This window comes from Geotrypetes seraphini, chromosome 1, assembly GCF_902459505.1.
Source record: "Geotrypetes seraphini chromosome 1, aGeoSer1.1, whole genome shotgun sequence".
Lineage (NCBI taxonomy): Eukaryota > Metazoa > Chordata > Amphibia > Gymnophiona > Dermophiidae > Geotrypetes > Geotrypetes seraphini.
The window spans coordinates 68,244,128-68,270,003 of record NC_047084.1 but is presented as its reverse complement, the minus strand read 5'-3'; the positions used below and the strand labels follow the sequence as shown (position 1 = coordinate 68,270,003).

Here is a 25,876-nt window from a genome sequence, read left to right as displayed (position 1 = left end):
AAACAACAAAAAAAACTTTGCCGTAAATTTATCTTCTAAAATGTAAATGTAACATCACTGAAAATGTATCGTCCTAAATGTAAGTGTAACATTACTGAAATTGTAACTTCGCTGTAAATGTACAGTCTCTTCATTTGTTAACCGCTAGAACTTCCATGGTAATGCGGTATACAAGAATAAAGTTATTATTATTATTATTATCTTATGCCTTCGAGTTATCTGCCCGAGCGTCTGCTTGCTCAGTAGCTATGCGTCGTCTTGCCTGGCTTCGTACCATTCACATGAACTCTAACCTTCAAGACCACTTGGCTAACATTCCTTGTGGGGGCAACAACCTCTTTGATGAATCCATCGAGGCAGCCACCAGGAAATTATCTGACCATGAAAAATCATTTGCTTCTATAGTCAGAACTAAGCCAAAGCCAGCTCCTGCTAAGCCTGCACACCCTGCTCTTACCTATCAAAGGCGTTTTGCTCCAAAGCCGGCTCCTTATTCTCGTCCTCCTCTGAAAAAAACAGAAGCAACAGAAACCCCAGCCTTCTGTTGCACCTAAGTCTTCTCAGCCTTTTTGACTGTTTACAACAGAGCATAACCTCCACTGTTCTGTCTCTGTCTCCTTTTCCCCATATAGGAGGTCATCTCCATCATTTTTACAACCGATGGACTTTAATTGCATCCGACCACTGGGTGCTTACCATCATCAGGGAAGGATACTCTCTTCATTTCACTCAGGTTCCACCAGAGCTTCCTCCAAGAGAGTATCCTTCCAGTCCATCCCAGACCGCCCTTCTTCTTCAGGAAGCTCAAGCTCTGCTTTCTCTCCATGCCATCGAACCAGTTCCCTGAAACAGCAGAACAGGGTTTTTTACTCCCGTTACTTCCTTGTTCCGAAGAAGACGGGCGATTTGCAGCCCATTCTGGATCTCAGGGCTCTCAACAAATTTCTAGTCAAAGAAAAGTTTCTAATGTTGTTCCTGGCATCTCTTTATCCCCTTCTCGAGCAGAACGACTGGTTAAGCTCTCTGGAACTCAAGGAGGCCTACACTCATATCCCCATTCATCCGGCCTCCCATCAATACCTCAGATTTCGGGTGGGGAATCTGCATTATCAATATAGAGTACTACCCTTCAGCCTGGCCTCATCTCCCAGAGTGCTCACCAAGTGCCTGTAGTGGTAATGGCAGCTCTCTGAAACCATGGTCTTCAGGTATTTCCCTACCTCGACGACTGGCTCATCAAAGATTCCACATCTCAAGGTAGCGACCCAATGGACTACCTGGTTCCTACAAAGTTTAGGATTCGAAATCAACTTTCCCAAATCTCAACTTCAGCTCTCACAGAATCTACAATTCATTGGAGCTGTTCTGGACACTGTCCAACTCAGAGCATTCCTTCCACAACAACGTCTGGAAACTCTCCTTGAACTCTTGTCATATAGTGTCTTCCCACTCTTCTATCTCAGCGAGACACAGTACACGTGACTCCTTTTGCCAGACTTCACCTCAGAATTCCTCAGTGGACCCTGGCATCTCAGTGGACACAGGTTTGAGACTCACTTTCTCGTCATATTGCAGTCACTCCTTCATTGAGACAGTCTCTCCGCTGGTGGATGCTCTCTTCCAATCTCTCCAGAGGCTTGCTGTTTCAAACGCCCCCCCATCAGAAGGTCTCACAACAAATTTGTCGACCTACGCTTTGGGCGCTCATCTCAATAGACTCCTTACTCAAGGCCACTGGACCAGTACGGATCAGTGTTCCCTCTAAGCGGGCGGGTGTTGTGAGCAAACTTTTTTCACCGTGAGCCAAAAATATCGGGCGCCAGCAAGTTATGAGCCAACTCGCCCGATTCTCCTCTCGCCGCCCTGCCATCTGCCGTACGCCTCTTCCGATCGTGCGCTGTGACGAGAAACGTGTGCGCTGCGATGTAATATTTTGTGCGCCAGCGCACGCCAGCGCAGCTTAGCGGGAACACTGGTTCAAATGGTTTTATTTATTTCCCCAAATTTATTTTTGTTATACGCATTGAAAATATTTGATATTGCGTTTAAATCAAAATCTCAATAAACTTGAAACGAGTGCCCGTGAGATTGTGGGAGGGTTAAATACTCAAAACTTAGAAGTTTTTGCTACGCCAGCTTTCTGGTATCTTTACATACAGTGGCGTACCTAGCATATGTAACATCCGGGGCCCATCATTTTTTGGCACCCCCCCCATCTGTAAGAAAAACATGATTTTTAGTAACAAACCACACGTCACACATGAGTACCTAGGAAAAGGCAGCATCTTACATATTGCAGTGAGCAGTACATCAATACACCCATTGTAAAACTAAACAAGCCAGACCAGCACAGATCAATCCTACACCGTCAATCCTAACAGAAAACCATGTCTTTCGAACACACAGAACACAGAAAACACCTTCGCCTAGTAAGGAATATGTAATCACAAACTAACCCCTCCCTCTTTTACAAAACTGTAGTGTGGATTTTAGCTACGGAGGTAACAGCTCTGATGCTCATAAAATTCTGAGCATCAGAGCTGCTACCACGAAGGCTGGTGCTAAAAACGCTTCACAGTTTTGTAAAAGGGGGGATAAAATAAAAATACATAGACAAAGGTTAAATTGAACCAGCAAGAAGCTGGACTCTGCATACAATGCTTCACAGAAACAGTGACACATGTCTCCTAAAGCAATAAATAAATAGAAATTTTTTTCTACCTTTGTCTTCTGTGGTTTCTCCTTTCCTCATCTTCTTGTAACTCTCTTCCTTCCATCCACTGTCTGCCGTCTCTCTTCCCCTATATGGCATCTTCTCTCCTTCTATGCCCCTTCCAGAAACTGTATGCCTCCCCCTTCCATCTCTCCTTTCACCCCATTGGTCTGGCATCTCTCTCCTCGCCTTCCCTCTCCCACACCTCTCCTCATAGTCTGGTATCTCCCCTTCCCTGATTCTCTGGCATCTCTCTCCTTTCCTTTTCTTCCATCTTTCGCTCCCCCTCCATGCTCTCACATCTCCCCCTTCCTTTTCCCTTAGACTGGCATACCTTCCTCCTACGCTCCAAGCCCTGGCATCTCCTTTAATTCCCTCCCTCATCTTCCTTCTCCCTCCAGCTGGGTACCGCAACACTCTTCCCTGCAGCTCTGCACTTCCCCACAATTGCCATGCTTCGGTTCCTCTTCTTCCTTCCTTCCTCTCCCCCCCCCCCCGCGGGACCCTGCGGCACCATCAACTCTTACTCCCTCTAATGTCGGCCCTGCAGCTCCAGACTTCCTCGCACCTTCTCCCCTCCCCCTTTGGATCGCTATTATTTTAAATGTTATAGCCGCGGAGCTGTATCCATCAGTGGAGATGTCTAACCTCGGCCTGCCCCGGAACTCTTACTGCAACAGTGACTTCCTGTTCCTGCCTAGACGGGCGGCTGCTGCAGTAAGAGTTCCGGGGCAGGCCGAGGTTAGACATCTCCACTGATGGATACAGCTCCGCGGCTATAACATTTAAAATAATAGCGATCCAAAGGGGGAGGGGAGAAGGTGCGAGGAAGTCTGGAGCTGCAGGGCCGACATTAGAGGGAGTAAGAGTTGATGGTGCCGCAGGGTCCCGCGGGGGGGGGGGGGGGGAGGAAGGAAGGAAGAAGAGGAACCGAAGCATGGCAATTGTGGGGAAGTGCAATCCCCCCAATGCGTCCCCTTACCGACGCGTGTGTGCGCTGTGAAGAGAAACTTTGCGCTGCGATGTAATATTTTGTGCGCGAGCGCTGGCCAGCGCAGCTTAGCGGGAACACTGGTACGGATCATCAGTGTCATATCAATCTGTTGGAACTCAGAATGATCTTCAAGGCTCTCAAAGCTTTTCAACATCATCTTCACGAACAGGTAGTCCTCATTAGGATGGACAACCAAGTCGCCATGTACTATGTCAACAAACAGGGAGGGACGGCCCTTCCTCCTTTTGTCAAGAAGCTCTGGAGGTTTGGGACTGGGCAATCCATCACAACACCTTCCTCAAAGCTGTCTACATCCAAGGGGCGAAAAATTGTTTGGTGGACAACTGCAACCTTACGAATTGTCACTCCATTCCTTGCCTCTTCATCCCTTTTTTTCACAGTGGGGTACGCCTCAGATAGATCTCTTTGCAGCTCCCCACAACCACAAACTGCCTCAGTTCTCCTTTTTCTTTTGATGCCTATTTTCCTGCCAAAGCTTCATCGTCGACCCAGGCTGCCTCGACGTCCTCGAGTCCTTCTCGAGGCAAGGCATTAGCGGATAAAGCTTTACTGGCTCCCAGTTTGCTTTAGGATCCAGTTTAAATGCGCATGCATAATCTTCAAGCTTCTCTATGGAATATTTGATCCTTTTGTCCCCTTATGTTGGAATACCCTTAGACTTTGCCATTTGAGAAACACACAAAGATATGTTAGCCTTCCCTTCCTTTAAGGGAATTAAATCTGCTGGGAAGTTCAGTCAATCTTTTGTTTTTAAGTTTGTAGAGATCTGGAATGAACTTCTGACTCCATTAGGCTTTTAGCCAGCTGCAATTATTTTGTAAATTCCTGAAAACTTTGTTGTTCTCGCAATTTTTAAATGGTTTAACTACAGCCTCAATTAATTGATATGTTATTTTTCTTATGCTTTTCTTATGTACTTTAGTTTTTAATTAATTCTTCCTTCTATGTTTTCTGCTATGTACTCTAGTCTTAATTATATGTGAACCGAGTCGAGCTCTACTGGGAGATGACCCGGTATATAGACCAAAGATTAGATTAGATTAGAAATACATTAATAGATAGTAAAGAAGGTAAAATAAATGGGAAACACATAAGGGAACAGAAGGTCTTAAGGCCCAGTCCAACTAGCCGGGATCAACTTATAGCCATATAAAAATAGCTTTTATTATTATTATTAAAAACTTTAGAATAAGCATCTGAAAACAGAAAAGTTTTAAGATCTGATTGAGAGGTCTGAAGTCTGAGATGAATTTGAAGTAAGTTCCATCATTTTGGTCCTTGTACAGAAAAAACAGAACTACAAATGGTGTTTTAAAAATATTTCTCTAAATGTGAGAACTACCAAACAATTTTGATTATTAGATCTTAAAGTTCTAAAGGAAACATAAGAAGTTAGATATCTGCTAAGATGAGGAGCATCTGCATTATGGATTAAAAAAAACTAATAAGAGTATTTTATAAATATGAATAGATATATGTAACCAATGTGCTTTTTTTAAAAAGAGGTGTAATGTGATCAAATTTCCTAAGGCCAGTTATCAACTTATTGCAGTATTTTGAATTAATTGTAATAATTTAAGTTCTTTAATCCGAATACCTTTATATAAAGAATTGCAATAGTCTAAATGACTAACTACAAGAGAGTGTACCACAACTTTAATTGCTGAAGATGTAAATAGTATGAATGGAACATATACACTTTAAGTTAAAGAAAACTGTGAATAACTGAAGACAAGTGCAAAGTCTAAAGTAACTCCTAATATATGAGTTGTAGAGACATGTGAAATTGGTATATGAATTTATAAAATTGGAAATAAGAGTTTGATTATGATTTTTTCCAAAAATAATAAATTTGGACTTAGATGGATAAGAATTAGCTTATTATGAACTAGCCAATCAGTTAAAAATTTATTTATTTATTTAAAAACTTACTATACCACCTGGAGTCACAACAGTTTGTAAATATACATACTTAAATAAAAAACAAAAATAATACAAACCATTCTTCAAAATAATATCAACACATATGGAAACAAAAGCTACAAATCCTTCAGTAACATCAAAACAAATCTTACAAAAATGCTCAAACAACTTTAGGAAAAGCAGATCAAAAGTACATGTCTACAAACAGCTTGTTTTTCAACATCCTCTTAAAGCTGTAATGATCTAAACATAATCTTAGGGCCTGTTTTACAAATCCACACTAGTGGCTGCCGTGTGGCAACAGCCCTGAAGCCCTTTAAATCTCTATGGGCTTCGGGGCCGTTAATGCGCTGTAGCCGCTAGCGCGGTTTTGTGAAACAGGCCCTTAGTTGCTCAGGAAGCTTGTTCCAATATGATATTCCAGCAGTGGAAAAGATTTGAACTTGAGTTACCACATATCATACATTATCAGCTGTCATTGCTACCTATTTCATTTTCCCCTCAGAGCGCAACGCCCTCGAAGGTTTGTAAATCTCCCTTAGAGATTGAAACCAAAGTGGGACAGCGTGATATACTTTTTGATGTACAGTTTATCATTGATAAACTAAATGGCCATTTTATCAAATGATCTAGAGTAGATTGAATTTAAATATCATCAGCATAGACAAATGTAGTAAAGTCTAAAGATTGAAGTATAGTTAGAAGTGGAGATAAGAAAATGTTAAATAATGTAGGAGATAGAACTGAACCTTGAGGAACTCTTGAGGGAAGAGTGAAATCTTGTGAAATTTCCATTCCAAAACGTACATCATATCATCAGTCATCAATCAGGTAGCACAATGGACAAACAACTTCAAACTTAACTTCAAACTTAAACTAAACTCAGAAAAACCCAAATTTTTCATTTCAACCCTGACAAACAAAACCATCGACTCTTCAATCAACCTAAATGGAAGAAACTTCCCAATTATCCCTACTATAAAAATCCTAGGCATCACCATCGACCAACAACTCACGCTTGACGCCCACACTGGTCTCTTAACCAAAAAATGCTTTAGCCTACTTTGCAAATTACACACGCTAAACCTTACTTCGACTTTGCATCGTTTAGACTGCTAGTTCAATCTTTAATTCTAAGCTCACTGTACTACTGCAACATAATCTACCTGGGATCCCACAAAAAAACATTAAGAGACTAAGAATGATCCAAAATATAGCAGTTTGGCTGATCTTTGGCCTGAAAAAAATCCAACCACATTGCCCCATTCTTCAAAAAACTTCACTGGCTACCGATTGAGGCCAGAATCATCTTCAAATTTGGCTGCCTATGCTATAAGACGCTATTTGGCAACTCCTACCTCCTGAAATACATCATCCTACAGGTCAACCCCCCGCCTTTCCCGCAAAACATTACTATTTCCGTTCCCAACTCCCAAGGGATGCCACTACAAAAGATTCCTGGACAGCACCCTGTCCCTCCAAGCAGGCATTGGAACAATACCTTAAGCAACCTTCTGAATTCGCCATCATACCAATCTTTCAGAAAAAACCATGAAAACCCACTTATTCGACAAGTTTGTCTGATCTTGCAACCTCACCTTCCAGACTAATTCACCCCATCATCCCCTCTCATTTCCTCTGCATCTTGCTACTCTATGACCCACTCTCTTCCACTCTAAGCCAACACCGTAACTTCCCTGTACTCATGTACTCCCTATTCCCCACACTTGTATCGATACCTGTACCCACAGTATCCACTTTGTACCTCTCCTTTATTGTACACCGTATTGAACTGAAAAGGTATGACGGGATATAAATTAAGCTTTTATTATTATTATTATTATTATTATATATACGATTATGGATAAATGAAGAAAACCATACCAATGCTGTATCTTAGAAACATAGAACATGATGGCAGAAAAGGGCCACAGCCCATCTAGTCTGCCCACACTAATGGCCCACCTCCTAACTACCTCCATGAAGAGATCCCACATGCCAATCCCATCTTTTCTTAAAATCTGGCACGCTGCTGGCCTCAATTACCTGTTGTGGAAGATTATTCCAGTGATCAACCACCCTTTCAGTGAAGAAACATTTTCTGGTGTCGCCATGAAATTTCCCATCCCTTATTTTCAACGGATGCCCTCTTGTTGCCGTGGGTCCTTTAAGGAAAAAGGGATCCTCTTCCACCTCGATACGGCCCGTGACATATTTGAACGTCTCATAGAAACATAGAAACATAGAAAGATGACGGCAGAAAAGGGCTACAGCCCATCAAGTCTGCCCACTCTATTGACCCACCCCATTAAGTCTGAATGCTAATGACCTAGTTCCTTAACTCGACCCTCGTAGGGATCCCACTGGATGTCCCATTTAGTCTTAAAGTCGAGCACGCTGGTGGCCTTTATCACCTGCACCGGAAGTCTGTTCCAGTGATCTACTACCCTTTCTGTGAAGAAATATTTCCTGGTGTCACCACTAAATTTCCCTCCTCTGAGTTTGAGCGGGTGCCCTCTTGTGACCGAGGGTCCCCTGGGAAAGAATATATCGTTTTCCACCTCGACACGACCCGTGACGTACTTAAATGTTTCAATCATGTCACCCCTTTCCCTGCGCTCCTCTAGGGTATAGAGCTGCAGTTTGCCCAGTCTTTCTTCGTATGAGAGACCTTTGAGCCCCGCGACCATCCTAGTGGCCATCCGCTGGACCGACTCAGCTCGAAGCACATCTTTCCGGTAGTGTGGCCTCCAGAATTGCACACAGTATTCCAGATGGGGGTCTCACCATGGTTCTGTAGAGTGGCATTATGACTTCAGGTTTACGGCTGACGAAGCTTCTATTGTTACATCCCATCATTTGCCTTGCCTTTGATGAGGCCTTCTCTATTTGTTTGGCAGCCTTCATGTCTGCACTGATGATTACCCCCAAGTCCCGTTCCTCTGAAGTCCTAGCTAGCGTTTCTCCATTCAAGGAGTATGTTCTGCATGGATTTCCGCTGCCGAGATGCATGACCTTACATTTTTTAGCGTTGAAGCCTAGCTACCATGTTGAGGACCAGTTTTCCAACGTGATCAGATCTTGTGTCATACTATCCTGGAGGTTGCTTTCACTTACTATGTTACACAGTTTGGCATCGTCGGCGAACAGTGCTACTTTACCCTGAAGCCCCCGGGTCAAGTCCCCTATGAATATGTTGAAAAGGGATGGTCCCAGGACTGAGCCCTGCGGCACTCTGCTAGTCACCTCCGATGTCTCAGAGAGGGTGCCGTTGACCACCACTCTCTGAAGTCTTCCACTCAGCCAATTACTGACCCATGCAGTTAGTTTCTCACCCAAACCCAGCGATTTCATCTTGTTTAATAGTCTACAGTGTGGGACACTGTCGAAAGCTTTACTGAAATCCAAGTACACTATGTCCAGAGACTCTCCCGAGTCTAGCTTTCCTGTCACCCAATCGAAGAAGCTTATTAGATTGGATTGGCATCACCTGCCTCTGGTGAATCCATGTTGACAGGGATCCCTTAGATTCCCTTCATCCATTATCGTGTCTAATTTACCTTTAAGTAGAGTTTCCATGAGTTTACGCACTATTGATGTGAGACTCACTGGTCTATAATTTGCAGCCTCTGCTCTGCAACCCTTTTTGTGCAGAGGAACGACGTTGGCTGTTTTCCAGTCCAGGGGGACTCTCCCCGTACTTAGGGAGAGATTGAAGAGCATGGCTAACGGTTCCACCAGAACATCGCACAGCTCTCTGAGCACTCTTGGTTGCAAATTGTCCGGTCCCATGGCTTTGTTCACCTTGAGTCTTGAAAGTTCTCTGTAAACATCCGCTGGTGTGAACTCAAAATTCAGAAATGGGTCTTCCTTGCTTTCTTTTGCTTCCAGCCGTGGCCCGTGCCCTGGTGCCTCGCAGGTAAAGACTGAGCAGAAGTAATCGTTCAGTAGTTTGGCTTTTTCAGAATCTGTTTCCACATAATTCCCGTCTGGCGTTCTAAGGCGTACTATCCCGTCTGCGTTCTTTTTCCTGTCGCTAATGTACCTGAAGAAGAATTTGTCCCCTTTTTTAATGTTCTTCGCTAGAGTTTCTTCCATTCGAAGTTTGGCCTCCCTGACTGCTGTTTTGACCGCTGCAGACTTTGTCCTGTATTCAATGTTTGCTTCTTTTTCCCCCGTGCGTTTGTACAAGAGAAACGCTCTTTTCTTATCCTTGACGAGGTACGAGACCTCATCAGTGAACCATTGGGGTTTCTTTTTTCTTTGTTGTTTAGTTACTGATTTTATGTAGCGGATAGTTGCCTCATGAAGGGTCGATTTCAAGGTTGACCACATAACCTCCACATTATCCGTTACTTCTTGAACCTGAAGCGTCTGATGGACGAAGTCTCCCATGCGTGTGAAGTCAGTGCCCCGGAAATTGAGTACCCTTGTTTTTGTTTGTGATCTAGGGAAGCCTTTCCTAAGGTTGAACCATATCATGTTATGGTCACTGGTGGCTAGCGGTTCTCCCACCGAGATCTCTGAGACGCTTTCCCCGTTTGTAAGTACCAGGTCCAGGATGGCCTGGGCCCTAGTGGGTTCTAATACCAATTGTTTGAGCCGTACTCCCTTCATGGATGTTAATATTCTCCTGCTATCACAAGTAGTCGCTGAGAGTGTGTTCCAATCTACATCAGGCATGTTAAAGTCTCCTAACAGAACAACGTCTCCCCGTAAGGTGATATTCTCAATGTCTTCAATTAATTCAATGTCCTTGTTCTCCGATTGTCTTGGAGGTCTGTACACCACACCAAGATCATGTCTCCCCTCTCTCTGCATTCCTCGAGTGAGTACAGCTGCAACTTACCCAGTCGTTCCTCATACGGGAGATCCTTGAGACCTGAGACCATCCTGGTGGCCATTCGCTGAACCGACTCAACTCTCCGCACATCTTTTTGATAATGCGGCCTCCAGAATTGTACACAGTATTCCAGATGGGATCTCACCATGGATCTGTACAACGGCATTATGACCTTGGGCTTACGGCTGACGAAATTTCTACGGATACAGCCCATGATTTGTCTAGCCTTGGATGAAGCCTTCTCCATTTGATTGGCAGTCTTCATGTCTTCGCTAATGATCACCCCCAAGTCACGTTCTGCTACAGTCCTTGCTAGGATCTCACCATTTAGGGTGTAAGTCCTGTATGGATTTTTGCCGCCAAGGTGCATGACCTTGCATTTTTTGGCATTGAAACTTAGTTGCCAAATCTTTGACCAATGCTCCAGCAGGAATAGGTCCTGCGTCATACTGTCGGGCATTGAGCTTTTGTCGGGCAAAGTGCTTTCATCTGTTGTGCGGTTGCCTACTATGTTGCATAGTTTGGCATCATCGGCGAATAATGTAATTTTACCTCGAAGCCCCTCAGCCAAGTCTTTTATGAAGATGTTAAATAGGATTGGGCCCAAGACCGAGCCCTGCGGTACTCCGCTGATCACCTCCGTCGTATCGGAGAGGGTACCGTTTACCACTACCCTCTGAAGTCTACCTCTAAAGCCAGTCCCTAACCCATGCGGTTAATGTTTCACCCAGTCCCATCGAACCCATCTTGCTCAATAACCTGTGGTGTGGGACGCTATCAAACGCTTTGCTGAAGTCCAAGTACATGACGTCCAGGGACTCCCCTATATCCAGCTTTTTTGTTACCCAGACAAAGAAGCTGATCAGATTTGATTGGCAGGACCTTCCCTTCATAAAACCATGTTAATGGGGATCTCGTAGATTCTCCTCGTTCAGGATCATATCCAATTGGAAAAAGGACAAATCTGAGGGGAACTGGAAAAAACACAAGAAGTATCAAAAAGAATGTCACCGTGAGGTTCGGAAAGCTAAAAGAGAGTATGAAGAAAGGCTAGCCAGGGAAGCAAGAAATTTCAAACCGTTCTTCAGATATGTTAAAGGGAAGCAGCCAGCTAGAGAGGAAGTGGGACCGTTGGACGACGGAGACAGGAAGGGAGTGGTGAAGGAGGAGAAGGTAGTGGCAGAAAGGCTTAACATGTTCTTCTCGTCTGTATTTACTAACGAAAACACGTCCAACATGCCGGAACCTGAGCAATTCTTCAACGGAAGTCAAGCAGAAAAATTAACATTCATAGAAGTGAGCATTGAGGACGTTCGGAGGCAGATAGAAAAACTAAAAACTGACAAATCCCCGGGTCCGGATGGCATACATCCAAGAGTTCTGAAGGAATTAAAGGAGGAGATAGTGGAACTACTGCAGCAAATTTGCAACTTATCCCTGAAAACAGGCGAGATCCCGGAGGATTGGAAGATAGCCAACGTTACGCCCATCTTTAAAAAGGGTTCAAGAGATGATCCGGGAAACTACAGGCCGGTGAGCCTGACTTCGGTTCCGGGGAAAATGGCAGAAGCACTGATAAAATAAAACATTGATCAACATTTTGAAAAACACGAACTTCAGATAGCCAACCAGCATGGTTTCTGCAAGGGAAGATCGTGCCAAACAAACTTATTGCACTTCTTCGAAGGGATTAACAAACAGATGGACAAAGGAGACCCCATTGACATCATATATCTAGATTTCCAAAAAGCCTTTGACAAGGTGCCCCATGAACGTCTACTCCGGAAACTGAAGAACCATGGGGTGGAAGGAGACGTACATAGATGGATCAGAAACTGGTTGGAGGGTAGAAAACAAAGGGTAGGAGTGAAGGGCCACTACTCCGACTGGAGGAGGGTCACGAGTGGTGTCCCGCAGGGCTTGGTACTTGGGCCGCTGCTATTTAATATCTTCATAAATGATCTAGAAACAGGGACGAAGTGCGAGATAATAAAATTTGTGGACGACACCAAACTATTTAATGGAGCTCGGACTACAGAGGAATGCGAAGAATTACAAAGGAACTTGAACAAACTAGAAGAATGGGCGACGAGATGGCAGATGAAGTTCAACGTTGAGAAATGTAAGGTATTACATGTGGAGAGCAGAAACTCGAGGTACAACTATACAATGGGAGGGATATTATTGAATAAGAGTACCCAGGAAAGGGACTTGGGGGTATTGGTGGACATGACAATGAAGCCGACGGCACAGTGTGCAGCGTCCGCTAAGAGAGCGAATAGAATGCTTGGTATAATCAAAAAGGGTATTACAGCCAGAACGAAAGAGGTTATCCTGCCGTTGTATCGGGCAATGGTGCGCCCGCATTTGGAGTACTGCGTCCAGTATTGGTCGCCATACCTTAAGAAGGATATGGCGTTAGTCGAGAGGGTTCAGAGGAAAGCGACACGTCTATTAAAAGGTATGGAAAACCTGTGATATGCTGAGAGATTGGAGAAGCTGGGTCTCTTTGCCCTGGAGAAGAGGAGACTTAGAGGTGATATGATAGAGACTTATAAGATCATGAAAGGCATAGAGAGAGTAGAGAGGGACAGATTCTTCAAACTTTCGAATAATAAAAGAACAAGAGGGCACTCGGAAAAGTTGATAGGAGACAGATTCAAAACAAATACTAGGAAGTTCTTTTTTTTACCCAACGTGTGGTGGACACCTGGAATGCACTTCCAGAGGACGTAATTGGGCAGAGTACGGTACTGGGGTTCAAGAAAGGATTAGACAAATTCCTACTGGAAAAGGGGATAGAGGGGTATAGATAGAAGATTACTGCACAGGTCCTGGACCTGTTGGGCCACTGCGTGAGCGGACTGCTGGGCACGATGGACCTCGGGTCTGACCTCGGGCAGAGGCATTTCTTATGTTCTTATGTTCACTATCGATGTGAGACTCGCCGGTCTATAATTCTCAGCCTCCGTCCTGCATCCCTATCTTGAATCCTAATATCTTATAGCCAGTGCAATAGTATAGAATGATCTACAACAGGGGTGCCCAATACGTCGATCGTGATCGACCGGTAGATCGGGACAGCAACGCGAGTCGATCGCGGAGCCCATCCTGGGCTCCATGATAAGACTCGTGTTGCCGTCCCGATCTACTGGACCAATCAGCCTTCCTCTCCCCGACGTCCCCCACTGTCGCCCCAAGCTCTCCCTGTAGAAGTGTTCTCCCCGACGTCAAGTCTGACGTCGGAGACGAAGTTCTGGGCCTGCCAATCGCTGCCTGGCTGGCCCGGAATTTCCTCTCCGATGTCAGACATCGGGGAGCGGAATGCTGGTCAGTGCGACGCTTGTGCAGGGAGAGCTTGGGGCGGTGGTGGCTTGGGAACCTGTTCCCCCAATGCGGCGGCAAACCTAGTGGCTTGGGGGCCTGTTTCCCAATGGCGGTGGCGTCAAACCTAGTGGCTTGGGGGAGGGCAGGGAGAAAGAAAGAAAGGGTGTAGGCAGGTAGACAGAAAGAAGGGGGGGGCAGGGAGACAACAAAAGAATGGAAACAGAAAGAAAGGGGGAACAGGGAGACAGAAAGAAAGAAGGGGGCAGGGAGAAAGAAAGAAAAAGTTGGGGAGAGAATGAGGTCTGGAGGAGAGGAAGCATACAGGAGGCTGAAAGAAGGGAAGAAATATTGGATGCACAGTTAGAAGAAGAAAGTGCAACCAGCGACTCATGAAATCAACCGACAACAAAGGTAGTAAAAATTATTTTATTTTAAATTTAGTGATCAAAATGTGTCCGTTTTGAGAATTTATATCTGCTGTCTATATTTTGCACTATGGCTCCCTTTTACTAAACCACAATAGCGGTTTTTAGCGCAGGGAGCCTATGAGCGTCGAGAGCAAAGCGGGGCATTCAGCGCAGTTCCCTGTGCTAAAAACTGCTATTACGGTTTAGTAAAAAGGAAGGGGGTATATTTGTCTATTTTTGTATGGTTGTTACTGAGGTGACAATGCATAAAGTCATCTGCCTTGTTGTCCTCTTTGGAAAAAATCCCGGAATATGAATGATAATTAACATTTTCTCTGCCTTTCAGTGTTATTTGTGTTTGTTTTTTTTTATTTTATTGTTTGTAGATCATTTTGACTTGGTCATTTTAAAAGTAGCTTGCAAGCCCTAAAAGTGTGGGCACCCCTGATCTACAAGATGAAAAGGTGCTGATCTAGAGATAATAGAAAAACAGATTTGGCTTGTGTTAGGTGATATTGAATATATGTGGTCATGCCCAAAAGAGCTATCTCTGTACTATGTGCTTTCTAAAGCCTTTTTATATTGTTCAGTTTAGATTGGATGCGGTTAGACAAAGATTTTTGCCATCATTTGATCATTTTTATTTTGGATCCTTTGGATCCTTTAATTTGGGATCCCTGATTAAAAATATTATATTAGCTGTAACATGGACTGCTTAGGGTCTTTTGGCTTTGCTCATTTCCACCATCTAAATATTGGCATAGACTTTTGCTGTTTTATCCAACAGACATATTGTAGCTTGCCAGCCGAGCTGTTACACTTGTTGGATCATGTTACCATTCACTTTTATTACACAGCTCAGTAGCTGTATTTGGTTTTATTGATTTATCTGTGAAAATAAACTTGGTTTATCCAATCCATTGACTCCACTTCCTCGTTTGTTTTTGTGGCTTTCTCCCTTTGTTCAGTGGAATATTGAGGTTTCCTTGGTTGTTGCTGCTTTCTAAAGCCTGTGTGATTAATATGTAATGCATTGGAATTTTCCAAGATATCTTGCAATGTTTTTGCCTCAGGTACTATGTGAACAGACAACGGTGCATGAGAAGCTCTCCCCTATGCCTGGATGCACTGGTGGTATTCCAGTGGATGGAAGTTCGCTTACAAGCCCCCTCAGCTGCCCATGTAGCTGGAGTAGAGAACATTCAGGCTGATTTTCTCAGCAGGCTGGATCCAGGGGGGGGGGGGAGGAGGGGGAGAAGGTGTTCATCTTCATTGTGCAGTGCTGGAGAAGACCGGACATGGATTTCATTGCTACAGCCAAGAATGTGAAGTTGGATCATTTCTACAATCAAAGAGCCAAGCCGGAAAGTTCAAGTCTGGATGCCCTCATTCAGCCCTGACCCACTGAACTTCTTCTCTATGTTTTTTTCACCGTGGACCCTGGTAGGCTGGATCATTCTCAGAATGGCGAACCATCAGGGGCTGGTGATTCTGGTAGCACCGTACTGGCCCCGTCGGCCTTGGTATGCAGATCTGTTATGCCTCTGAAGAGACATCTCTCAACCTGCAGGTACATCCCAGCTTCCACAGCCAGGGCCCAATTTCTATGGAGAATCCAGAGCATTTGGTCTTACAGCATGGCTCTTGAGTGCATGACCCTAATGTTTAAGGGTTACTTGGAGGTTGTCATTAAAACTCTTCTTAGAGCAAAGAAGCCTATGATATTTGCGGCTTATGCAAAGACCTGGAAGGTTTTCCAAGTATGTTGCGCCAAGGAGCGGGTGAAGCCTGAGAGGGCTCCCATCCCAGTGGTTCTAACATTCCTACAGGTTCTTCTTAAAATGGGCCTATCAGTTTCATTCGTGTTTTAGGGCTCGGAGAGGCATGCAGTGATTAGCAGCTCATCTAGTCATCACTTGTTTTTTGAAGGGGGCACTCAGAGTGCAACCTCCTACTACATAGGCAGTTCCCATCTTGGGACCTTAATGTTGTTCTGAATGGCCTATCTTGGGCTTTGTATGAGCCCCTGTCGGTCACATCTTTCCTGGATTTTACGGTTAAGACCGTGTTTTTGGTTTCCATAGTCTTGGCAAGGCAGGTCTCAGAGTTACTGGACCTGCCCTATAGAGAATCCTTCTGGTTTATGGAGTCTAGTGTTTCTCTGTGGACAGTACCTTCCTTTCTTTTGAAGGTGGTTTCTGCCTTTCATATCAAGAGATTAATTTACCCGCCTTTGATCCTACGAGTTTGGCGAAACAGGACAGAATTTTGTGGAGGCTGGATGTGTGTATAGCCCTACTTAACTATTTGGAGAGGACTAATGTTTCCTAGCTCTCCAACTACCTTTTTGTGCTGACCAACTAATCAAGACGAAGCAAGCCAGTTTCCAAGTCTTCAATCGCCAGATTAATTTGCATGGCAAATTCATCTTCCTACATTGCTTGCGGTAAATGGCTTTCTATCTCAATCACTGCACATTCAACTAGAAGTGTGGCTGCTTCTTAGATGGAATCCCAGACTGTTTTACGTGATGAAATTTGTAGAGCAGCCACTTGGTCTACTCTCCATACCTCTACAAGATTCTACAGAGTGGATGTGGTGGCTCAAGAGGATGCCGCTTTTGGTGCTGTGGGCAGGCTCATCTTTTGCTCCCTAGGCATCTGACACTGCTTTGATATGTCAACTATGATACAGAATCCTATATGTCTTTGCTACAAAATGAAAGATTAAGTTCTTACCTTGCTAATCTTCTTTTTGATAGGGAAGGCCATACAAAATCCTATGACTTCTTTCTAGAGTTTTGATTCACCTTATTCCTGTCTTGGATGTTACCCTTGTGTGCCATGGGTCCTCTTCTCCTGTATCTAAGATTTAGCAGAGACAAATCCACAGGACCATGAGAGCTCCTACGAATATTCCCTTTCTCCCTTAGGATTTTTTTTTAATGACTCCTACTAGTTGCACTTAGTTTGGCTCCTAGCTATTCATGTGTATAATTTGTTGTTCAGTGTTAAATTGTTGTTAAATTGCTCTTTTTTAATCTTAAGTTGCAGAGCAGAATATGGTTTGTTGTTGGGGAAATTCCCCTTGCCCTTCTTCCTCTTTTCTTCTGTTTCAGTGAAGTTCAATTGCTTTGGAACTAACTGAAGAGGAAGCTGTTCTCCATTGCAGAAGGGGTGGAGTTCAGTTTTTTTGAATGACACCCTTCTGCAGATTTGCGACTAACGGGAAGCAACAGCTATGATACAGAATCCTATGTCTTCTATCAGAAAGAAGATTAGCAAGGGAAGAACTTAATTTTTCATTAATTACCTTGTTTTGGGGGCATGTCCAATGACTCAGCACTTTAGCAAGAGGTTGTGGTTAATTTTATATTCTCTTCCAGCTTTCTAGGATTTCTTGTTAGAGGATCACTGTGAAGACCCACTCATTGTCTTTGTGAACCTTACATAAAACAACCTAAAATACCTTGAAAGGATGAGGTTAATTTTCCCCTTTTGATAGCTAGTGAGGCCTTACTTGAACTATGCTCAGTTTAAGAGGCTTTATTTCTATATGGATATACTACTAATTACTTGTAATTAATTATTATTAATAATTAGTTATTAATCACTTGTAACATTTCCATGTAAATTGCATAGAGTAAGCTTCACAGTGCCAATACGTTTCCATGTAAATTGCATAGAGCAAACTCCACAGTGCTAATACCGGACAGAAGATAACACATGTGCACCAATTCACTTTTGGTGCGAGGATAATGCCGTTTTGCTGAGTTGTCTGTTATTAGCACTGTGGAGTTTGCTCTTTGCGGTTGGCACAGAAGTGTTACAAGTGAGGACCCACAGCGTTCTTCTCATCTGCTTACCATTTGTAACTATACGTAGTTTTTGCCATTGATTGACCCCTGATGCAAGCAGATATACCAAAACATGGCCCATGTTGTGTCCAATAAAATTATGTTTGATTGCCTAGCTCTTGAAGGCCCTTTGTGCTTTTTTCTTCTTTATTATGTGACTTGTACTTTGATTTTCTCTCTTTTTACTATCCTATTAAAATGGTCACCTTTTTAGACAACTTTTATCCTTTTTTTTTTTTTTGAGAGAGAGAGAAAGATAATTTTTTCTGAGTACTGCTTGATCATCCCTTAAATTACCTTTTCTCTTAAATGCTAAGAGAGAGAGAGAGAGAGAGAGGGTGTGTTGGGGGGGGGGGGTGATGTTTAAAGAAGATAAATGTAAGTTATATTAATGTATGCAATATGTTGGATTTTCTCTTACTAATTCATATGAATAAACTTAGCTGGGTAATTCCAATGAAACTGAATTAGAATTCAAGATTTAAAATTTAACAATGATACTTTTCACTCATAGCTTCTAGAAAAAAACACAAGAAAGATAAGGAGGATGATAAAGCTTGGGAGTATGAAGAGCGTGAAAGGAGAAGCTCTGGGGATCACAGGAGAAGTGGCCATTTTTATGAAGGTAGAAGGAATTCTGGTAGCCGTTACAGAGATCGCAGTCTAGAAGACTCTGATGAATATTCTCCTCCTCCGAGCCTCAGCGATGGTAACTCAGCAAAGTACTTATTGTGTGGATTACCAGTTGAATTCGTGCTGTGTAATATTAACATAATTGTAGAATAAATTACTGAAAATTCTATTTTGGTATGTTTATCACAAACTTAACCAAATTGTAAATATGATTTAATATAATGTTTGCATTTTCAGCCTTAAATCGTTTCCACTTAATCTTTTTTAATTTTACTGTGTAAAGGATGTTTTTAAAACCTCATTACAGTGTACAGGAAAATGAAGAAAAAAGAGAAGCAAAAGAAGAGAAAAGCTTATGAACCTAAACTGACTCCTGAAGGTGACTCTTCTTGTTTACATTTGATTACATTTTTGCATTCTGTGTAACCAACATATATTAGAGTACTATATATCCATGGTCTCCCCCTCTCCCCCCCCCCAACAACCAAAAAACACTTCTTCCTCTACCTCTTTTTGTCATTCCTATAAAGTAGGAAGTGTACTTTTGTTTACTTGAGGGAAGAACATTTTTCAGGTCAAATATAAACTGAGGTAACCTTTTCCTCCCGCCCCCCCCCCCCCAGCAAAAAAAAAAGGAGAAAAAAGGTTGACTTGAATATAAATCAGGGGGTTAATATTCATATGCAATATCCTGCCAAGCTCTGCTTCCAGCACCCCTCCATCCCCTCCTGCCCTGCCAGGCTCTGCATCCAGCTCCCCCCCCTTGTTATGCTCTGCACCTTGTTTGCCCTCCCTCCCTGCTTTGTCAGGCTCTGCATCCATCCCCCTCCCTTACTACTTCACCTGCCATGCCAGTCTCTGCACCCAGTCTCCCTCCTTCCCTGCCTTGCATCCACCCCCCTCCCCTGCTGGTCTACGTATGTATACAGTCCCCCTCCTTCCTGCCCTTCCAAAAATCTCGGTTTATATTTGAGTATATATGGTAGTTATCTTGGAAAATTTCTTTGAAAATAGCCCTCCTAATGGGTAAAAATCTGTTTTAAGGTTTGCTGTTGTATTTATGAATCCAGAGACAAAAAGTTTCCTCCTCTTTTAAATGAATTGTCCCAAACCATTTTTGTAAACTGTAATGCTTGCCCTTGCCTTTGAAGCTCCAGCTCTCGGAGAGCCATCCTTAATTCCCTGCAGTATCTCTGCTTCCCTGAGTTTAGTTGAGAGGATGTTGCCTAGCAACAAAACTGATCAGATGTAAAGAATAAGCAAAAATAAATAAATACTGTTTCTCTTAAAGGAAAAGAATAAGACATAGGGGAAACAGACTTACTGCAAATTTGGGTAGGTGAATTGTTAGGCTCTGTATATATATAAGATAATAAGTGGGTATTAGGTAACAAAATGCTGATGACGTAGCTTATTTGGCAGTTTCCATATGTGCATATTGGTTGCATCTCTTTCTGAGAGAGTTGGTATTCAAGTTGTCACAGTAAGTTTAATATATGCTGATCAATTCAATGAGTGAGTCTATATGAATTTTAGTCGGAGAAATACATATTTTTGTAAGGGACAAGGTCTGCTATTGGGGCAATATTTAAAATGCTCATGTAGCTGCAAAGTCCAGAGTACAGTGGTACCTCGGTTTACGAGTGCACCGGTTTGCGAGTGTTTTGCAAGACGAGCAAAACATTTGCAAACTTGGTGCCTCGTAAACCGAGCTTGCCTCGCTGTACGAGCGCCCCCCCCCCCCCCACAATCCAGCATCCCCCCCACTCGCGTTGCCCCCCTCCAACGCGATCCTACTTCCCCCCCCCCGAGCACGTCAATGACACTAACTTTACCCCGTCTTGGCACCAGTGCCGGTGCCCGAAGATCCTCCCTCTTCTGGCGCGGCCTGGGCTGGGTGGTGCGTCGGAGATCCTCCCTCTTCTGGTCTGGGCTGGGTTGGACTGGCTTTGAGCATGCGCAAATGCTCAAAGCCAGTCCAGCCCAGACCAGACCAGAAGAGGGAGGATCTCCGACACACCGCCCAGGCCGTGCCAGAAGAGGGAGGATCTTCGGGCACCGGCACTGGTGCCAAGTTGGGTAAAGGAAGTGTCATTGACGTGCTCGGGGGGGGGGGGGGAAAGTAGGATCGCGGTGGAGGGGGGGAGCAACGCGAGTGGGAGGGATGCCGGTTCGCAGGGGGGGGGGAAGCCGGATCGCAGGGAGGGGTTTGGAACAGCGTCAGTTTCCTCAAGGGGGGGAGAATGGAGCAGCGCCGGTAGCCTCGAGGGGGGGAGGAGGTGGAACCAATCAAAGCAGTTTCCCTTACTTTCTATGGGGAAACTTGCTTTGATATACGAGCAATTTGGTTTACGAGCATGCTTCTGGAACGAATTATGCTCGTAAACCAAGGTTTCACTGTATTTTAAATCTGCAAACTTTATAGCTAATTTTCAATAAAAGCTGAACAGATAAATTTCTTTTTGGAAGATTGCTCACAGGTCAAAAGTAGTTCTTGGTCTTTGGACCTGCTTTATATGCAGACAAAATTTTCATGCTAAACTTCACACATAGATCCTGAAATTTAAATCTATGAATGTAGCTTTCTTAATATGCTACCCTTCTGCTTCCAGGAATGCATCCCAGTATGGCTAAAAATATGCACGCTGGAAGTTCTGCTGAATGTTTGGTTAGGCAGAGAAGGACAACTATCAAACTAGTCAGTTTACCTGGGTAAATGGCACTGAAATTTGTCCTCATGAATATAAATTAATTTTTTGACAGAAATGATGGATTCTTCAACATTTAAAAGATTCTGTGCTTCAGTAGAAAATATTTTGGAAAATTTAGAAGACATGGATTTTACTGCATTTGGTAAGTACTAAATCATAAAAATTGGAAAAAAAAATATTTTCAGTGCAATAGATAAGACATTCTAGACCAGGGGTGTCAAATGTCAGTCCTTGAGGGCTGCAATCCAGTCAGGTTTTCAGGATTTCCCCAATGAATACGCATGAGATCTATTAGCATACAATGAAAGCAGTTCATGCAAATAAATCTCATGCGTATTTATTGGGGAAATCCTGAAAACCCGATTGGATTGCAGCCCTTGAGGACCAACATTTGACACCCTTGTTCTAGACAGATGGGTAGTGTCCCCCATGGCTGCGTGCCATCTTCAGAAGGAATCCACTCCGGATTTTTTCTTTGTGCCTCTGCTATACTTCTCTTGGCTTCTTAGCTCTACCTACAGTTTTTCTCTTCTGCTTGCATGTTCTTCTCTCTACAATTAATTTTTTTTATTTGGTGTATTTTTCATCCCTTTTTGGGGGTTTCTAGTGCTCGGAGAGATTGTTCAGCTCTGCCTACATTAAAATTTCACAGACTGTTTTACAGCTGACAGTCCAGTTCCTGGTGGTACCTATCAGCCAGCCTGCATTTACTTTATAGGAGCTCGGGGCCATCCCCATCTTTCTCCTTTTGCCGAGTGAGAGTTCAAGCACAGACTGTTTGGTATCTGTTGGAAACTCAGCAGTGTCTCGCAGGTCGTCGGCTGCATCTTCTCACCTGTCTCTGAGCGCATCTGTCTGTCCGCAGGGGTGGAGGTACAGTCAGGGATAAGGTCTGACTGGAAGCCCAAAGATTTGCGTTGCAGAGGCATTCCCAGCATAAGGCAGTGATTTTCTGATTCCAGCTACTAAAAGAGAGAGCTGAGGTAGGCTGCAGCACAGGACACAGTGAGTAAAGGCTGTAATAATTGCCTGTAATGTGAAACAGGAGAGGTTTGAAATTTGAAGTTTTGGGGGTTTCTTCATGTCACCCTGTGTTCACCCTCCTGAAAAATCCAAAATTCACCATTTTTGAAGTTTGTTTAATGTAAAAAAAAAAAAAAAATCACATTTATGGCTGATTTTCTTAAAGATGGCCATCTTGGATTTTTAGCGGTCTTTTTTTTTTTTTTTTTTTTTTTATAAGCTCCCTGCTTCTCCAAAACTGCAATTTTTGCTTATTGGGATGGAGTACTTGGGTTCTCCTGATATGAATTCTTGCCAGGATTGCACAAATTTAGCACCTCAAGAGAAAATATTCTTGAGCCGTGTGGCACACCCAGGAAAGGCGGTGGGGCAACCTTTATTTTTGGGGCTTGGCATGGTTACTAGTTCTGTGTGCATGGCTGCGGACCCTCCACAGCCTAAGAAACACAAAGTTAAGTCATCAAAGGGTGACTACGCCCCAGGAACCAGAGGCTTTCTATGTATTTATGAAACATTTGTGGAATGAGTTTCAAAGCTGGCATTCTTCCCCTGTGCATTCCTATTATACCTCAGATGCATCTATTGGTGGCATAGCTTCTATGGACATGTTCTCATCTCAAGATTTTTTAAATTTGATATACCACTTATAATTGTCTAAGTGGTGTACAGAATTAAAAGACTAAAAATGTAACATTTCACAGATAATCATAATTGACTAAGATATACAAACATGATTACAGGAGGGATGAGGGAAGAAATTCAACAATGTTCGATAGGAAAGGAAGACAATGAAGGGAAAACACAAGAGAAAGAGAGTTTGAATCATATTAGTCAAAGGCATCCTTGAATGCAAATGTTTTTAGGTTTGATTTGAATTTAGAAAGACAGAAATCTTCGGAGAGATAAGATGGCATATTGTTTTATAACATTGGAGCAGTGACAAAGAAAATCGATTTTCGGGTAGTATCATATACTATAGAAACATAGAATATGACGGCAGAAAAGGGCCATTGGCCCAACAAGTCTGCCCACTCTAAGAACCCTCCCCCCTAAGCACTTCCTCGAAGTGAACCCACATGCTTGTCCCATTTTTTTCTTAAAATCGAGCACGTTGCTGGCCTCAGTTACCTGAAGTGGAAGATCATTCCAACGATCAACCACCCTTTCGGTGATGAAATACTTCCTAGTGTCACCATGAAATCTCCCACCCTTGATTTTTAATGGATGCCCTCTTGTTGCCGTAGGTCCTGTAAGGAAAAAGATGTCTTCTTCTACCTCAATACTGCCAGTAACATATTTGAACATCTCTATCATGTCTCCCCTCGCTCTGCATTCCTCGAGAGAGTATAGCTGCAACTTACCTAGATGTTCTTCATATGGGAGATCCTTGAGTCCTGAGACCATCCTAGTGGCCATTCGCTGAACCAACTCCATTCTCAGCACATCCTTTTGATAATGTGGCCTCCAAAATTGAACACAATATTCCAGATTAGGTCTCACCATGGACCTGTACAACGGCATTACAACTACGGGCTTTTGGCTGACAAAACTTCTACAGATGCAACCAAGCATTTGTCTAGCCTTGGATGATGCTTTCTCCACTTGATTGACAGTCTTCATATCTTCACTAATGATTACTCCTAGGTCCCGTTCTGCAACAGTTCTTGTTAAGGTCTCATCATTCAGGGTGTAAGTTCTGCGTGGGTTTCCGCTGCCAAGGTGCATAACCTTACACTTTTTGGCATTAAAACTCAGTTGCCAAGTTGCGGACCATTGTTCTAGTAAGAGTAGGTCCTGCGTCATAGTGTCGGGCACAGTGCTTTTGCCCACTGTGTTGCACAGTTTAGCGTCATCGGCAAATAATGCAATTTTACCTCGAAGTCCCTGAGGCAGGTCCCGTACAAAGATATTAAATAGGATTGGACCCAAGACCAAGCCCTGCAGCACTTCACTGATCACTTCCGATGTCGGAGAGAGTACCATTTATCACCACCCTCTGGAGTCTGCTACTGAGCCAGTCTTTAACCCATGCAGTCAATGTTTCTCCTAGTCTCAATGAACTCATCTTGTTCAATAACCTATGGTGTGGGACACTATCAAAAGCCTTACTGAAGTCCAAATACATGACATCCAGGGACTCTCCCATATCTAGCTAATCTAATCTAATCTAAACCTTAGGTTTGTATACTGCATCATCTCTACATTCGTAAAGCTTGACACGGTTAACAAGAGTTAGGGTAGAAAGGAACCCCAGTGGAGGGAAGAGGCAAAATAAAGAGAAAATTTAGAGGACTAGAATAACTAGAGAGGGAGGAGGAGTTACATTTTTGAGAATAACCAGGTTTTCAGATGTTTACGGAAGAGTTGGAGGGAGCTCAGATTCCTAAGAGGAGAGGTAAGGTTGTTCCAGAGCTGAGTGATTCTGAAAGGGAGGAAAGAACCTAGTTTTCCTACAAGTGAAATGCCTTTTAGAGAGTGGAAAGTTTCAGTTTTTGGATGCTGGCAGAATTGGGGTTAGAAGAGTTCCAAGAAAGAGGAATGAAGGGAGGGAGAATACCATGTAGGATCTTGAAAGTGAGGCAGGCACATTTGAAGTGGACTCTGGAGATAATCGGAAGCCAGTGGAGCTTGGATAAAAGCGGTAAGACGTGGTCGAATTTGCTTTTTGCGAAGATAAGCTTAGCAGCGATATAATGAATCCGCTGGAGTCTTTGAAGGTTTTTCTTTGTTAGGCTAAGGTAGATAGAGTTGTAGTAGTCCAGTCTGGAAAGGATGGTGGATTGGACATGGACGGCAAAGTGTTTTTGATGGAAACAGGATCTCACTTTTCTCAGCATGTGAAGGCTGAAGAAACATTTTTTTACTAGCGAGTTGAGGTGGTCGTTGAAGGAAAGTGTAGAGTCAATGATGACTCCCAGAACTTTACTAGAATATTCAAGATGCAGAGTGGGGCCAGAGGACAGTGGGATGGAGGTGGGCAGTTGGTCCAATTTTGGGCCGAGCCAGAGAAGTTTTGTTTTAGATTCGTTCAGTTTCATCTGCACAGTGTGGGCCCAGGATTGAAGGTTCGATATACATGAGGATATGTTCGCCGAGAGGTTGGTGAGGTTCCTGTCGGTCTCGAGGAGGACAAAGATGTCGTCTGCGTAAGTGTAGAGTGTTTCAAGGGGGGAGAGATGGAGGAGTTTAAGGGAGGACATATAAATGTTGAATAGGATAGGAGAGAGGTGAGCCTTGCGGGACTCCACAGATCGGGTTCCAGGGGGAGGAAGAAGTGCCCTTTATGTTGACTATGTAGGAGCGGGAGCGTAAGAACTTCGAGAACCAGTCAAGGACTGTGGAGTTTATGCCTATCTTGGTGAGTTGGTAAATTAGAATATCATGATGGACGACATCAAAAGCTGCAGAGAGGTCGAATTGAAGAA

The 25,876-nt window shown here is 43.5% G+C and overlaps 1 protein-coding gene across 1 annotated transcript in view; it reads left to right on the top strand.

Annotated features, from left to right (window-relative positions):
* The window catches only part of NIPBL (NIPBL cohesin loading factor), a 1,354,860-nt gene that overhangs the window by 558,225 nt on the left and 770,759 nt on the right, over positions 1-25,876 (top strand). Inside the window, 3 exon segments of the mRNA XM_033932779.1 lie at positions 18,599-18,793; positions 19,025-19,096; positions 21,481-21,570. Of these exon segments, the coding sequence (XP_033788670.1) occupies positions 18,599-18,793; positions 19,025-19,096; positions 21,481-21,570 (357 nt within the window).